This window comes from Dipodomys merriami, unplaced genomic scaffold (assembly GCF_024711535.1).
Source record: "Dipodomys merriami isolate MVZ:Mamm:240054 unplaced genomic scaffold, mDipMer1.0.p SCAF_388, whole genome shotgun sequence".
Taxonomy (NCBI): Eukaryota; Metazoa; Chordata; class Mammalia; order Rodentia; family Heteromyidae; genus Dipodomys; species Dipodomys merriami.
This window is the reverse complement of record NW_027205470.1, coordinates 509,199-523,943: the sequence shown is the minus strand read 5'-3', so window position 1 is coordinate 523,943 and position 14,745 is coordinate 509,199. Positions and strand designations below refer to the sequence as shown.

The 14,745-nt window shown below is 40.5% G+C and overlaps 1 protein-coding gene and 1 non-coding gene across 2 annotated transcripts in view; one reads left to right on the top strand and one right to left on the bottom strand.

Moving 5' to 3' along the window:
* LOC138805127 (GTP cyclohydrolase 1) overlaps window positions 1-14,745 on the bottom strand; it is a 49,488-nt gene that overhangs the window by 21,765 nt on the left and 12,978 nt on the right. The window contains exon 2 of the mRNA XM_069989724.1: window positions 2,204-2,313. Within this exon, the coding sequence (XP_069845825.1) occupies window positions 2,204-2,313 (110 nt within the window). The remainder of the gene's footprint in view (window positions 1-2,203; window positions 2,314-14,745) is intronic.
* LOC138805137 (U6 spliceosomal RNA) lies at window positions 7,576-7,682 on the top strand. Its single transcript, XR_011365452.1, has one exon. It is a non-coding gene; the product is annotated as a U6 spliceosomal RNA (small nuclear RNA).

Genomic DNA, 14,745 nt, shown 5'->3' with positions numbered 1-14,745 from the left:
TATTAGATGCTACTTAGAATTTACTTTTAATTTTGTTTGTGGTCATGCTACTGTAGATAAAAATATTTTAGAGAATGTGTTGATTCACTCGTATTGATTACCAATTAACTGATGATGCTATTAATATTAATTGCTGTTATTGGCCAGTCAATATTTCAGGGCTAATAATGATTAAAAATAATCTCGTCTGTAGTATAATATTTTATATTAATATGTTGAATGACAATTCTAATTTATTTTCAAACTGAGTTTTCTTGAGAAGGAATCCTTATCTTTTAAGTAAGGAGAAACTATGGACTATATCTGGGATGTACTTCAGCCTAATGCAATGAGGAAAGAGATATAATAACATGACTAGCCCTGTACTAATGATAACTCTTGAGGCTGGCTGGTACGAACATGGGAGATTATTATATTAGCCATTTTATTGTTACATATGTTACAATTTTTCAATGACAGAAGTTTTCTTTAAGAAGGGATACCACGGGCTGGGAAGTTGGCTCAGTGGTAGAGCGCTTGCCTGGCATGCATGAGGCCCTGGTTTCGATTCCTCAGCACCACATAAGCAAAAAGAAAAGTGGCGCTGTGGCTCAAGTGGTAGAGTGCTAGCCTTGAGCTGAAGAGCTGAGGGACAGCGCCCAGGCCCAGAGTTCAGGCCCCACGACTGGACCCCCACACACACACACAAAAAGAAGGGATACCACTATACTTACAGCTGAATATTAAAATTTACGCTGGAAATGTGCAAGAATGGGAAAGAGTTAGAACTCCAGTACATAGCTGGGTGTATAAACAGGTGAATGTAGTAGAATTTCTTCTGCTTCTGCTTCTTTTGTCGGTCATGGGGCTTGAACTTGGGGTCTGGCACTGTCCCTGGGCTCTTTTGCTCAAGGCTAGCACTATACCACTTTGAACCACAGTTCCAATTCCAGTTTTCTGGTTAATTGGAGATAATAGTCTCACTGCTTTCCTGTTCCCGATAGCTTTGAACCACAATCCTCAGATCTTAATCTCTTGAGTAGGTAGTAGACAGGTATGAGCCACTAGTGCCCAGCCAACTTGGGATCTTTTAATCCCATGCCTACAGAGGTTCTTCACAGAAACACATGCATATGTTTACCACGAGACAAGTGATACCAGTGTTGTTTGCAATACCTCAACCAGGATAGCGCAAATGTCCATTGGGAGAAGAACAGATAAACAGTGATACACTACTTAATGCAATAACATAGAACAGTGAAAATAAACACATCTTTGTGTGCTTTGGGTATTTTCCTATGTTTGACTTCTACTTTTAATGAAAAAATAGAACTCTAACACAAATTAAAGCAAATATGAATATTTATACAATTAAACTATGAGTATATGGGTACTCACAATACTATGTCTTGCAAGTCTTTTGTTTGAAATTTACTAATAGCCAAAATAAAATTTATATAATGGTGGAGAAGAAAACAACTCTTCATCCTAAACCCACATGTTTCAAAGGTACATTTCACTACACTTACAAAGTTAATAATGTGCCATCTAGCTTGCACTCAACTCATTTTTCCTAATATAGAAAGCAATAGAAGCAAATTCAATCAATTAATATCTTAACCTCTGACCCAAGAAATCTTGCAATCACTACTGCTCATGTCATACATATGCCTTAGATCACCCTTTATTCACTCAAAATGAAGGGCAAAGATTTTCAGAACATCATCCCCAAAGATGCTACCTTGACCTCATTCTCTTCACCTTTTACCATGATATTTAATAGGAAAAAAGTGCCTGGGAGGCCATCTGTTGCTTTGTTTTCATTTCTGCTTCTTACCTTGGAGTTATCAGAGTAGTCAGGCTGATAAAGAGTAAATATTTCAATATAATTCTAAATGTTTGGGATATTAGAAATTTGTGGGCTGGGAAGGTGGCTCAGTGGTAGAGCGCTTGCCTTGCATGCCTGAGGCTCTGGGTTCAATTCCTCAGCACCACATAAGCAAAAAGAAAAAAACCGGAAGTGGCACTGTGGCTCAACTGGTAGAGCGCTAGCCTTGAGCTGAAGAGCTGAGGGACAGTGCCCAGGCCCAGAGTTCAAGCCCCACAACCGGACCCCAAAAAAAAAATAGAAATTTGTAGCTGACACTTTTAAATAGAATTATACTAAGTTAAAACTTTCATTTATATGCCCTTTTAAATGGTTAGGAAACAAGGAATGTCTTACCCTTCCAACGAACGGAACCAGATGATGCTCACACATGGAAAACATATCTATGTCCTTCACAATCACCATCTCATCGTGGTCCTCATCAAATATTGCATCATTCAGGACATCTGAAATCAGAGGCTTGACTTAGTCACATTGCCAATTTTACACAAAACACAAAGTCAAAAGGATACTATGATTAGATAGGAGAAGACACTAAGCGTTTAAAAAGGTGAATCCTCACTGAAGTATTTAAGACATATAAATGAAAGCTACTGAATTTTTCTATTAAGTTAGCAAAAGTCTTTTTTCTTTAAATTACATTCTTAACAAATCCTCGAGACAACATGTGACATAATAAATGTAGAATTACAAATAGGGTTATAGTATGAGAAAGAAGACAGGAAGACTGAAGATGGGCGAGAGAAGAAGGCAGGCTGGAAGGGGGAATTATGGAAAATAAAAGTGGCTATTTCTGTAGGTAGACATGGGTGACTCACCATCTTTTACATTTCCTCATACTTTGTGTTCCTCTATAATGGCTATGTAGAACACCAGCTAAGAGGAAAAAAGTTGCTGTTCACTCCTTGCCTTCACAGTCCAGAACTATACATCTCTATTTTCTTTTCTTTTCTTTTTTTTCTAGATCCAAGACCAAGACTAAAACACAGTACCTGTGGCTACTTTCACTCACTTGCTAGCATTCTACCAACTGAGTCATGCCTCCAACCCCCCTGACCTCTATTATCAACTCCCTAGATAGCTTCCTACACCTGTAAACTTCCTCAGTGTAGGCACAAAAAAAAAGGAAATAAATCATATAGTTTGCATGTGTTTGCTTCTCTGAGGAGGTTTTGGGAGACTGTGTGCTGTATAAGCTATGAACCTAGTACATACGGTCAGCTTACAACAGACATTTAAAAATGAAAAACAAAAAACTTTGATTAAAATGGTGCTCACTGGACATCACAAACTCATCTGCAAAACAGTATGTTAATTAGATAATGGGGGAGAAGGGAAGACTAGAAGAATGCCCTGTCCTGAATGCTGCCTAGGAAAGGCAGGAAATATGGTACTATGTTACTATAGCGTGGCACTAATGGCAGCCAATTCCCCAGTGTTGTCTGTGAATGGCATGTGGCACTAAAGAAGCCACAAAGAAACACAGTTATCATCTTACTTTTATAAAATTGATACATGCAGGTGCCAATGGCTCATGCCTATAATCCTCACTACTCATGAGACTACAATCTGAGGATTATTGTTCAAAGCCAGCCCAATCAGAAAAATCTTTGAGGCTTACTTCTAATTAGCCACCAAAAAAGCCAGAAGTAGAGTTGTGATTCAACTGATAGAGCACCAGCCTTTAGTAAAAAGGCTAAGGGACAGCACCCACGCTCTAATTTCAAGCCCCAAAGAAAGAGGGAAGGAAAGATGGAGGGGGGGAGAGAGAGAGGGAGAGGGGGAGAGGGAGAGGAAAAACCCCTGTACTGATGCCCACACAGCATGACCGATAAGATATAGCAAGATACCTCGCTATGATTTCAAGGATTTGGGGGATACCCAATCTACCCAGTATGACTACACAGGAGAGAGGTGATGAATACAGCTCTGCAGCCACCCACAGCTATTTTGCCCTCAGAAAGGAAGGCAGCTTGGTGAGTCACAGAGAAGATGTACAAATGTCCACCCACACTGGCTGACCTCCAGTGGCCCTGATGCTCCTCAAATAGGGGCTCAGCAGATACTGAGTCATCAGCTCAACCACAGTTCTGATCCCCTGAGTCAGGCTATTCTGAGATGCAGTTGATCGTGCGGCAGAAAATTCATTAGTGTGGTCCACAAAAGTGGACGTGTGGGGTTGCAACACACTCAGATAAACACAGATACGAGTGGCTGGTAAAACCTGGGGAGAAAAAGGCTCACTGTCATTCTTTAAGTAAATATTCTTTCTCCAATAGCAGTTTTCTATTCTGAATATTCTGACCTAACCTTCGGTCATATTTCTGAAAGAAGTTCAAAAATAGCTCCTTAGTGTTCCCAGAAGTATGCCGGATTTCTCCAAGAGTTTAATATAATGTCATTACATGTATCACCTTACTAAAAGCTTTAGCCACACAAGAAATACTCTCTCTCTCTTTCCTTGAAGAAAGAAAGAGGATCATCAAATGTCAGATACATTTATCTCCTTTGGCAAAAGAAATCCCCCAAATTATAATTATGCTATAATCATCAGAAAATTTGAAGGATATTCTACAAAATAAGTCAACAAGTATTTGTTTTGTTTTGAAACAAAGTCTCATCGTTTCCTAGTCAGGTCTCAAATTAATAATCCTCCTGCCCCAACTAACTGGGATTAAGACATATGCCACCATGCTGTCTCAATAAGTACTTAAAAAATTTTTTTATTGTCAAGGGGTTACAGTAAAGTATATAAGTTATATAAGTAAGTTATATAAGTTATATAAGTAAGGTAATAAGTACATTTCTTGTCAAACTTGTTACCCCTTCCCTCATTTTTCTCCTACTTTCCTTCTCCCCTCACCCAATGCAACAAAGATATGGAAAGACATGGAAGGATGACAGAACTATGCAGTAGGAGAGGAGGCTAGGAAATAACTAAATGCAACAGTAAAATCAAAATACGCATATACACAGGAAAGGTTAACGACATTTCAGTCAACCACAGGTCCCATATACAACAGTGGACCTGTAAGAGTAAATCTCCTAATAATGTCACAGTAATCTTACTTCATGTGAGTACGATTTGACATTTGCACAATAAAATTTCCTAGTGATACATGATTGTACCTTTTCATGGAAAGGTAAAACCATCGTGGCAGAAAGTACACAGGTGCTTCACCAGGAATCAGAAAAGTGGGAGAAGCAGGCTGAGTAAAGAAGGCCCATGTCTTCATTCTATTGGGAGTGCCATGTTGCTAAAAATGCACATTGTCCACGTAGAGTTGGTAAGCGTCATTAAATGTTAATTATACCTTAATAAAATGAACTTTATAAAAACTTTTTAAAATTTGTACTAATTTACTGTATTGTTATTATAGAGGTGAGGTACAGAGGGATTACAATTACATGAGTCAGGTAATGAGAACCCTGCCTTTTGTGCAGTGTCTTCTGGTCCCTCATTCTCTCATAGTCCCTCCCTCCTGTCTCCACCCACAAGTTGTATATTTCACTTTCATCAATGTCCAGTAAGCTCCACTGCTGCACTTTTTCACCCCAAATCCTCAAGTTCCTTATCCTCCCCTCAACCCTTCCAAAGATATAAAATGAACTTTAAAAAATAATCTTTAAGCCAGGTGCTGGTGGCTCACACCTGTAATCCTAGCTACTCAAGAGGCTGAGATCTGAGGATCATGGGTTGAAGCCACCTAAAACAGAAAATTCTGTAGTTTGGTTTTGGTTTTTTGGTCGTTTGTGGGGCTTGAACTCAGGGCCTGGGTGCTGTCCCTGAGCCTCTATGTGTTCAAGGTTAGCGCTCTACCACTTTGAGCCACAGCTGCACTTCTCAGTGTTCTGGAAGTTAATTGGAGATAAGTCTCACAGACTTTCCAACCTGAGCTGGCTTTGAACTGAAATCCTCAGATTTTAGCAAGGATTATAGGCATGAACCATTGGCACTTGGCATGTATCTATTTTATAAAATTAAGATGACACTGTGTTTCTAGTGGCTTCTTTTCCTGTTTGACAACAGAACTGAAGAGGTTTTAACGTCACATGCCATGCAGAACAGAGCAGAGGGATATGGATGGAAATGAGCTGTCACTTAATATAATCTATCAGGCAGTTTTGAGTTTGAACTCATGCAAATATTTACATACTCAAAATCAAAAGGAATAAACCCGAAATCCTCATATGATTCAATGCTTTGTGTGGTAATAAAACATTAATATGTTGCCTATATCCTATTTCATTAAATTGAACCCACACTATAAACTTGGCCTAGTCAAATCATTGTTTTTCTTCAGTAATAAAGTTCCCCAGCTATATTTACTTACGTTTTTCTCTAACATATCTGTAAGCTACCATCTTTGGATAATAAGAACAAAACACTATCACAGATTGCTTTAATTTCCTGCTTGTTATCAGCAGCAAGAAGGTAACCCTGGAAACGAGGGTTTGTGGCATTCTGTTTCTTACTGTTAGTCATAAACACAAAGGAGAATGTAGTGGCCTCCCACAGCTAAAGGTTTGTCTATACCATCATCAAACAATGTCAGTTTGAAGGGATAACATTCTCCTGCCATCAATAACTAAGCAATGACAGCATACAACACTGCACAGCAGCCATCTCTCAGGAAGTTAGCCTGCTAGGTAGAACCCCTTATGGTCTTAAAAATGGTTTTACAAATGAGAGAGAGAGAGAGAGAGAGAGAGAGAGAGAGAGAGAGAGAGAGAGAGAGAGAGAGAGAGCAGTCTATATACTTCTGGAATTAAACCGACTCAAGTTACTTACAAGGAGAAGCTAAGCCCAACTGATGGAGAAATTAGTACATCACTGGTCCAAACCCTTCTAGTACCAGCTAACATCAGAGCTGCCTCTATTGGCATATAGCACTTATTTCTTTGTGCCTTTTAGTACTGTGATTACTTGAGCTTATTTTCCCGACCCATTTGGGTTATATAAGCTTCTGGAAGGTAATTGTTGTATCTTAAGGCTGTTGGAGTTTCAGAATATCCTAGAGTACCATGCACAAAGCTGGAGTTAAAAACAGATCCACCTATGTTTATCCAATTAATATGTCCATCTTGACCTTGTAGTTCACTTCTTTAAAACAGATTTGAAGATAAAGGAACTCATAGGGTGAAGAGAATGTAAGAAGCCTCACTACCGCTTTATAGGTAATTGCAAAAGCTGGTGACTTAGCTGTGAATTACTCCATTTGGATGCAGCTACCCCCTACAATAAGATCTAGCAATGAAAGTGAGTGATTCTAAGCCTCATTTATAAATAAATCCCTGGAAAATCATGTAGGTAGAGCATAATCCACCTAAATCAAGTAGAAACAATGCTACACATTTGTTAGAGACATTCTATGTAAAAAATGAAATTATATGTATCTCATACATGGATTTCGGACCTAAAATACAACCTCCCATGTAAACATACACAAAGACATATGCTTTATATATGAGTTAATTAAAGCACAGTACATACAAGAGTGAAAAATTAACAGTTTAACAAAATGAATAGCAAGAAAGCTGAAAGGAGATTGAAGAGGGGGTTAGTGCAAGAGGAGGATGAATGATAAAGGGAACAGAAAAACACAATTATTCAATGTACAGGAAATAGAAAACATCAAGTTGAGTCTGGGAGAGGGAATGGGATGGGAGAAGGATGGAAGGAGTCATTCTGACCAAGAAGCACTGGAATGCTCGCTTCGGCAGCACATATACTAAAATTGGAACGATACAGAGAAGATTAGCATGGCCCCTGCACAAGGATGACATGTAAATTTGTGAAGCATTCCATAAAGGAAAAAAAAGAAGGACTGGACACAGATAAACATGAAAGAAGAGAGGAAGGAAGGAAGGAAGGAAGGAAGGAAGGAAGGAGGGAAGGAAGGAGGGAAGGAGGGAGGGACGGACGGACGGACGGACGGACGGACGGAGGGAGGGAGGGTGGCAAGGAAGGAAGGAAGGAAGGAGAAAAAGAAAGAAATGTCACTCAAAAAAAGTGTAAGAGATTAACTTCAATATAGTTGTTACTTCTATGGTAAGAAGATAACATCAGCAAGTAACAAAGTGTGAGTGTGAGTGTGAGTGTGAGTGTTTGTGTGTATGTGTGCATGCATGTGCATGCATATTTTAAAAAGACAGGTGCCAGTGGCTAATGCCTGTAATCCTAGGAATATGGTTCAAAGCCAGTGCTGGCAAAAAAAAGTCTATGAAACTCTTACCTCCAATTAGCTCCAAAATAGTCAAAAGTGGACCTGTGGCTCAAGTGGTAGAGAGCACTAGTCGAGCACAAAAGCTCTGGGTTCAAGCCCCAGAACCAGCATACAAAATAGAAAAGGAAAGAAATAAATTTACATTTCTTTTAAGGTATTAAAATATATCTGAGCCGGGCGCTGGTGGCTCACGCCTGTAATCCTAGCTACTCAGGAGGCTGAGATCTGAGGATCGCGGTTCAAAGCCAGCCCGGGCAGGAGAGACTGTGAGACTCCTATCTCCAATAAACCACAAGAAAACCGCAAGTGGCGCTGTAGCTCAAGTGGTAGAGCGCTCGCCTTGAGCTGAAGAGCTGAGGGACAGCGCCCAGGCCCAGAGTTCAAGTCCCACTACCGACCAAAAAAAAAAATATATCTGAAAGCTGGGCACTAGAAGCTCATACCTATAATCCTAGTTACTCAGGAGGCTGAGATCTAAAAATTGTAGTTTGAAGTCAGCCTGAGCAGAAAAGTCTATGATATTCTTATCTCCAACTAACTGCAAAATATCAGAAGAGGAGTTGTGACTCAAGTAGAAAAGCATCAGCCTTGAACAAAAGAGGTAAGGTATAGGACCAAGGCCCTGAGTTCAAGCCCCAGTACCAACACACACACACACACACACACACACACACCCCTGAGGTTACACACACACACACACACACACACACACACACACACACACACACACACACACACACACACACACACACACACACACACACACACACACACACACACACACACACACACACACACACACACACACACACACACCCCTGAGGTTACTGAAACATGTGCTCTTGACTATTCTGTTTCCAGGCATGTTTCATCAATAACTGCACTACTGGTGAGTTACTCCCATCCTTGGCTGGCCCAGCCATAAATTCTACACCAATTGGTGAGGGTTTACGTTCCATAAAGAAAATTGCTCAGTAACACTCTGTTCCTGATTATAATACTGTTCGTTGCATTTATTTATAAGATATAGAAATAATGTAATGGGAAATTTACAGCACAGATAATCTCTCCACCCACACACCATTCTTTAGCTGCCATTCAGGGAGCCTGACATCAGATGCACAGGAGATCAGAGTATAGAATGGTGACGTAGAAGAGCGAATGAGGAGCCCAGAGACCTGTGTTCTAGTATGAGCTTTGTGCAGATCATATGATTTGCTCCTCAATATCCTCACAGGTTAGAGGATGGGTTTGAGAGAGAAGCCTAACGTCACTGTCAGCTTCCCATTTCTCTCAGATCTGGGACAGTGAAACCAATGCTAAAGGACAAGAGTTACCCGCAAGCTCCACAGCCAGTTTCTTGAGATGTGTGGCATTCAGTGAGCAGGGGATTTCTGTTCTGAAGTGGGAAAAAATTTCAAACTCTTCGGCTTCATTCATAAATAAAACTACAGGCTGCTAAACATATAGGTTACATGATCAACTCTCAAAAGTCATCAAGCCAAACAAACATCATTCAGGTCAAGGTGAGCTACTCTGAGTATTTCTTGTTGATCAAAATTAGAGACTTCAAGGGTGTCTAAGAGAGCAAAACAAAGCGTATTCAATGAGTCATCCTTTAAAAAAACGGCAGACACTTGTCAAATTCAGTTCTTTAATGGGATAATTTTGTATATCTTTCACAATCCAGCTGTTAAAAGTGAATCTTACAAAACAGATGGTTATAACAAGGTCCTGTTCACAGTAGTTCTAAAGAAAGAACACACTGATATAAGAAACCATCCATTTGCTTTAAAAAGCTTCCAACAACAAACAGGCTCATTCATATCACCTGTCACTCACTCTCAATTTTCTCACTTGCTTTGTATGAGATTTCATACAGACAGTGTTGAGGAACCACTTGCAATCCTACCCAAGTAAGTACCAGCAGGATGTACCAACCACCACCATCAGTGACAAATGATTAAGGGCCAAGAGAATCAACCAACAAAGCAGAGGCCTCCAAATATGGCCAGTTGGGTAGAGTTTTTAAATATATAGCTTCCCCCATGGTTTTCCTTATTTGCAATAATTAGCATATGTCTAGGATAATCTTAGCAGATGAGCAGAATAGCTCAATAGCTACGTATATATGACCATATAAGATGATGCTAAGCTAAATGAACTCAAAGACACGGACACAAAAGGTTTTTCTTTACTGTTGTTTTTAAATGTTCTATGTGATTTTTTTTTGTTTATTTTTTGTGTTCTTCCCCTTATGGTATATCCCTTGTTGTCACTGTATTTGATTTTGGTACGCTGGTTATTGTATATATGTTTATCTGAATTAGGGAAGGGCAACAACAAAATGGTGAGACAAAGGACAAGGGGGAATCTGCAACAGCGATACTTACCAGACTATGTTGGAAATAATCTGTACAACCTGGGGGGTGATGGGGAAGGGAAAGTGGGAGAAAAATGAGGAAGTAAACAAGTTTGACAAGAAATGTACTTATGACCTTACTTATGTAACTGCAACCTTGACAATAAAAATAATACATAAACATGAGAGAGAGAGAGAGAGAGAGAGAGAGAGAGAGAGAGAGAGAGAGAGAGAGAGAGAGAGAGAGAGAGAGAGAGAGAGAGAAATAGCTCCCCAAATCACCCTGAGAAAATCATACTCACTAGGGGTGGCTGTAAGCTCAAGATTATGTCTTTTTTTTTTTTTTTGCCAGTGTTGGGGCCAGGGTATTGTCCTTTAGCATTTCTACTTAAGGCTAGTACTCTACCACTTAAGCTACAGCCCCACTTCCGGCTTTTCAGTAGTCAACTGGAGATTTTAAAATCTCATGTATTTTCCTGGTGGGCTAACTTTGAACTGTCATCTTCAGATCTCAGCTATATGAGTAGCTAGTATTATAGGTGTGAGCCACCAGCACCTGGCTAGATTATATATTAATAAACAACCAAGAAGGTCAAGTATGGTGGCTTACATTTGTAATCCCAGCTACCCAGGAGGTAGAGAGTAGTAGTTCTAGGCAAGCTGAAGGAGAAAAATCCATGCAACTTTACCTCAATGGAGAGAAACTGAATGCTATGGTGTGTGCTTATCATCCTAGAAACTATGGAGAAATTAAAATAGGCAGATCATGGCCCAAGTCTTCACCCAGCAGGAAGTAAGACCATATGTGAAAAGTAGCCAGTGAACGACAGAGCTACAAGTATGTCTCAGTGGTAGAACACCTACCTAGCATATGCCCTGAGTTCAAGACGCAGTACTTCCAATCTGTGGTGGTGCACTTATTGTTTCAGCTGTATAGGAAGCATAAACAGGAGAATGGTGGTTCAGCCTGAGCCAGAAAATATATGTAAGACCCCATCCAGAACGAAACTAAAGCAAAAAGGATTGCAATGTAGTTTAGCTGTACAGTGCCTGTTTAGCAAGCACAAGGCCCTAAGTTTAAACCCCAGTACTGCCATTAAAAAAAAAAAAATGAAGAGAGGAGCTGAGGCATAGCCAAGTGGTGAATTGCTTGCCTAGCATTCACAAGGCCCTAGGTTCAAGTCCCAGCATAAGTAAATAAACAAACCAGCAAACAAACTCGGAATTTTTGTAATATTGAGATGAGAGCATAGGATTTTGCCTAAGGACTGAAAACAGACCAACTGCTTGCCTCAATTTGCTGGTTAGCAAGGGGAACTGCTGACAACTACTATGAACCCTCATATCATCACCAAGACAGAAGATGGTGAGTCCTTGAGGGTGGAGGGGGGAACTGTCTAGGCAATGCTAGGCCCCGAGTTCAAACTCCAGTACCATTGAAGAAGGAGGAAGAGGAGGGGGAGGGGAAGGAGAAGGGAGGGGGAGGGGGGGGAGGAGGAGGAGGAGGAGGAGGAGGAGGAGATGATTAAGATTTGTGATCCAATCATTGGGAACAACACAAAGTAGACTACCCACCCACTCAAGTGGGTCTGGTTGCTGCCTGGGGCACAAACTACTTTCCCTTCTGTTTTAGAGCCCTTTTCAAATTAAGTTTTGCACATAGTTCATGACCTCTCCTAGACTCTGATACACTTTGCATTAATTAAAAAAGTTACCATGCTCATGTTACAGTGTCTGTAACACTGTCATTTAGAAACACAGTACTTGCCCAAGAATAGCTAGCAAGTTAGCTAGCAAAGCAGAGATTCTGACCTCAGTCTTCTGCCTCTGGGCCAGAGTCCTGGTCTGCAGCCACCAGGAGCAAACCTGACCTTCTGGAACTATGGACCCAAGCAGGAGAGCCCTACAGCAAGTGAGGTCAGCCATGGGGTGACAAGGTCCAATGACAGCAGAGGAAGAGAGGAAAGCAAATCCAATTCTTACACAGAAAAGCAAAGTAGTGATGGAGGCTGAAGACAGGATGAAAGCTATCTGTCAACTCAGGAGGGCAGATCAAAGAGAGAGAGAGAGAGAGAGAGAGCTAAGACCTATGGTCAGCCAGAGTCTGGGGAGGATATACAGTTATAAAACACTGTTTTACCAACTAGCTATCCAGTTTCTGTAAAGGAAAGTTCAGTAATGTCATTCTACTTTGACCTTTACTTAAAAAAAAATCAAACAGGAACAGTTTTATGAAAAAAAAAAAAGAATCCCAATAAATCTTCAAACCAATAAGGAGGATTTTTTTAAAAAGGAACTTCTCTAGAGATGCCTATCTTAGGAAGAAAGAAAAAAAAAAGAAAGGAAGATAGGATGGGAGGGAGGGGGGAGAAAGGGAGAAAGGAAGGAAGGAAGGGAGGGAGGGAGGGAGGGAGGGAGGGAGGGAGGGAGAGAGAAAGAGAGAAAGAGAGAGAGAGAAAGAGAGAGAGAGAGAAAGAAAGAAAGAAAGAAAGAAAGAAAGAAAGAAAGGAAGGAAGGAAGGAAGGAAGGAAGGAAGAAAGGAAGGAAGAAAGGAAAGAAAGAAAGAAAGAAAGAAAGAAAGAAAGAAAGAAAGAAAGAAAGAAAGAAAGAAAGAAAAGAAAGAAAGAAAGAAAGAAAGGAAGGAAGGAAGGAAGAAAGAAAGGAAGGAAGAAAAAAGAAAGAAAGAATTGCTCTTCGTCAGGCACTAGTGGTACATACTTGTAACCCTAACTATTTAGGAGGCTGAGATCTGAGGATTGAGATTTGAAGCCAGCCCAGGCAGTGAGTCAGTGAGACTCAGAAGTCAGTGAGACTCTAATATCCAATTAACCACTAAAAAGCTGGAAGTGGAGCTGTGGCTCAAGTGAAAAGCCTTGAGTGAAAAAGACAAGCAAGAACATGAAGCCCTGAGTGTGAGCCCCAGCACTAGGAAAAATAAAGGAGGAACAGAGAAGCAGGGAGGGGGGAAAGAAAGAGGAGGAGGGAAAAGGAGGGAGAGGATGAGGGAGAGAGAGTTGGAGAGGGAGGAGGAGGGAGAGAGAATTAATTGCTCTTAACACCAACTACAAGTCTTTAAATCTTCAAGCTCAAATGAGTGTCTCCTGGTTGTGACATCATTGGAGGTTTATAGCATTTGTACTGAAAGTATTCCCCTTGAGTTTAAACCAATCTTTAGACTTCACTTCCATGTCCTATGAGGGAAGAGAAACAAAGGAAACAAGAAAAGAAATTTGACATCATAAAGGTGAAATAATTTTCCATCTCTGATGGGGAAGTGTTATGGGTAAGGAGAACAGGAACAGTTAAAAATCATTAGTAAAAGCCATTTGGGACAACTGAAGAAATATGCACATAGATTAGGCATTTTAATAAGCTTGGAGTAAGTTAAGAGGCAAAACAAACCAGGTGGGTACAGTCTGAGCTACACAGTGAGACCTTGCCCTCCCCTGGTTCCCCAAAAGATAAGCATTCTTCAGAGTAACAGTTTACCTCTAAATACATGTCTCTGCTTTACTACCTGTAAAAGAACAGACTGCGTCAATACGGCAACATGTTCATTTGTTTTTGTTTTTGTTTTTGTTTTTGCTTATGTGGTGCTGAGGAATCAAACCCAGGGCCTCAGGCATGCAAGGCAAGCGCTCTACCACTGAGCCACCTTCCCAGCCCGGGCTGAGATACTTTTTTTTTTTTTTTTTTTTTTGGGTCTGGTCGTGGGGCCTGAACTCTTGGCCTGGGCACTGTCCCTCAGCTCTTCAGCTCAAGGCTAGCGCTCTACCACTTGAGCCACAGTGCCACTTCCGGCTTTTTTCTTTTTGCTTATGTGGTGCTGAGGAATCGAACTCAGGGCCTCATGCATGCAAGGCAAGCACTCTACCACTGAGCCACCTTCCCAGCCCCAACATGTTCATTTGTATTTAGGTTGTAGGAATATGTGCCACTATACAATTTTGTCTAGGTGGTGCATATATATGTGTCCATTATACTATTTTGTCCATTTTTATGTTTGGAAATTTTATACCACAAAAAATAAGAATGAAGAATTTTAAAGTATGATCCTGAGTATTCCGTCTTACCCAATGAATTTAACAATTGCTTTTCCAGTTGATAGAAAGCCCTTATCAATAGACTGAAATCTCAAGTGCTAGTAAAGCTAGCACTTGGTTATGGCCTGGTAGAAGTGACTGGAGCATTCCAGCAAGGAACAGAGAGAAGTCTAAATAAAGGCTTCATCTAATCAAAGGCCTACAGATTCCAAGCCCACCAACCCTGAAGGTGAAGAATCTTTTCAG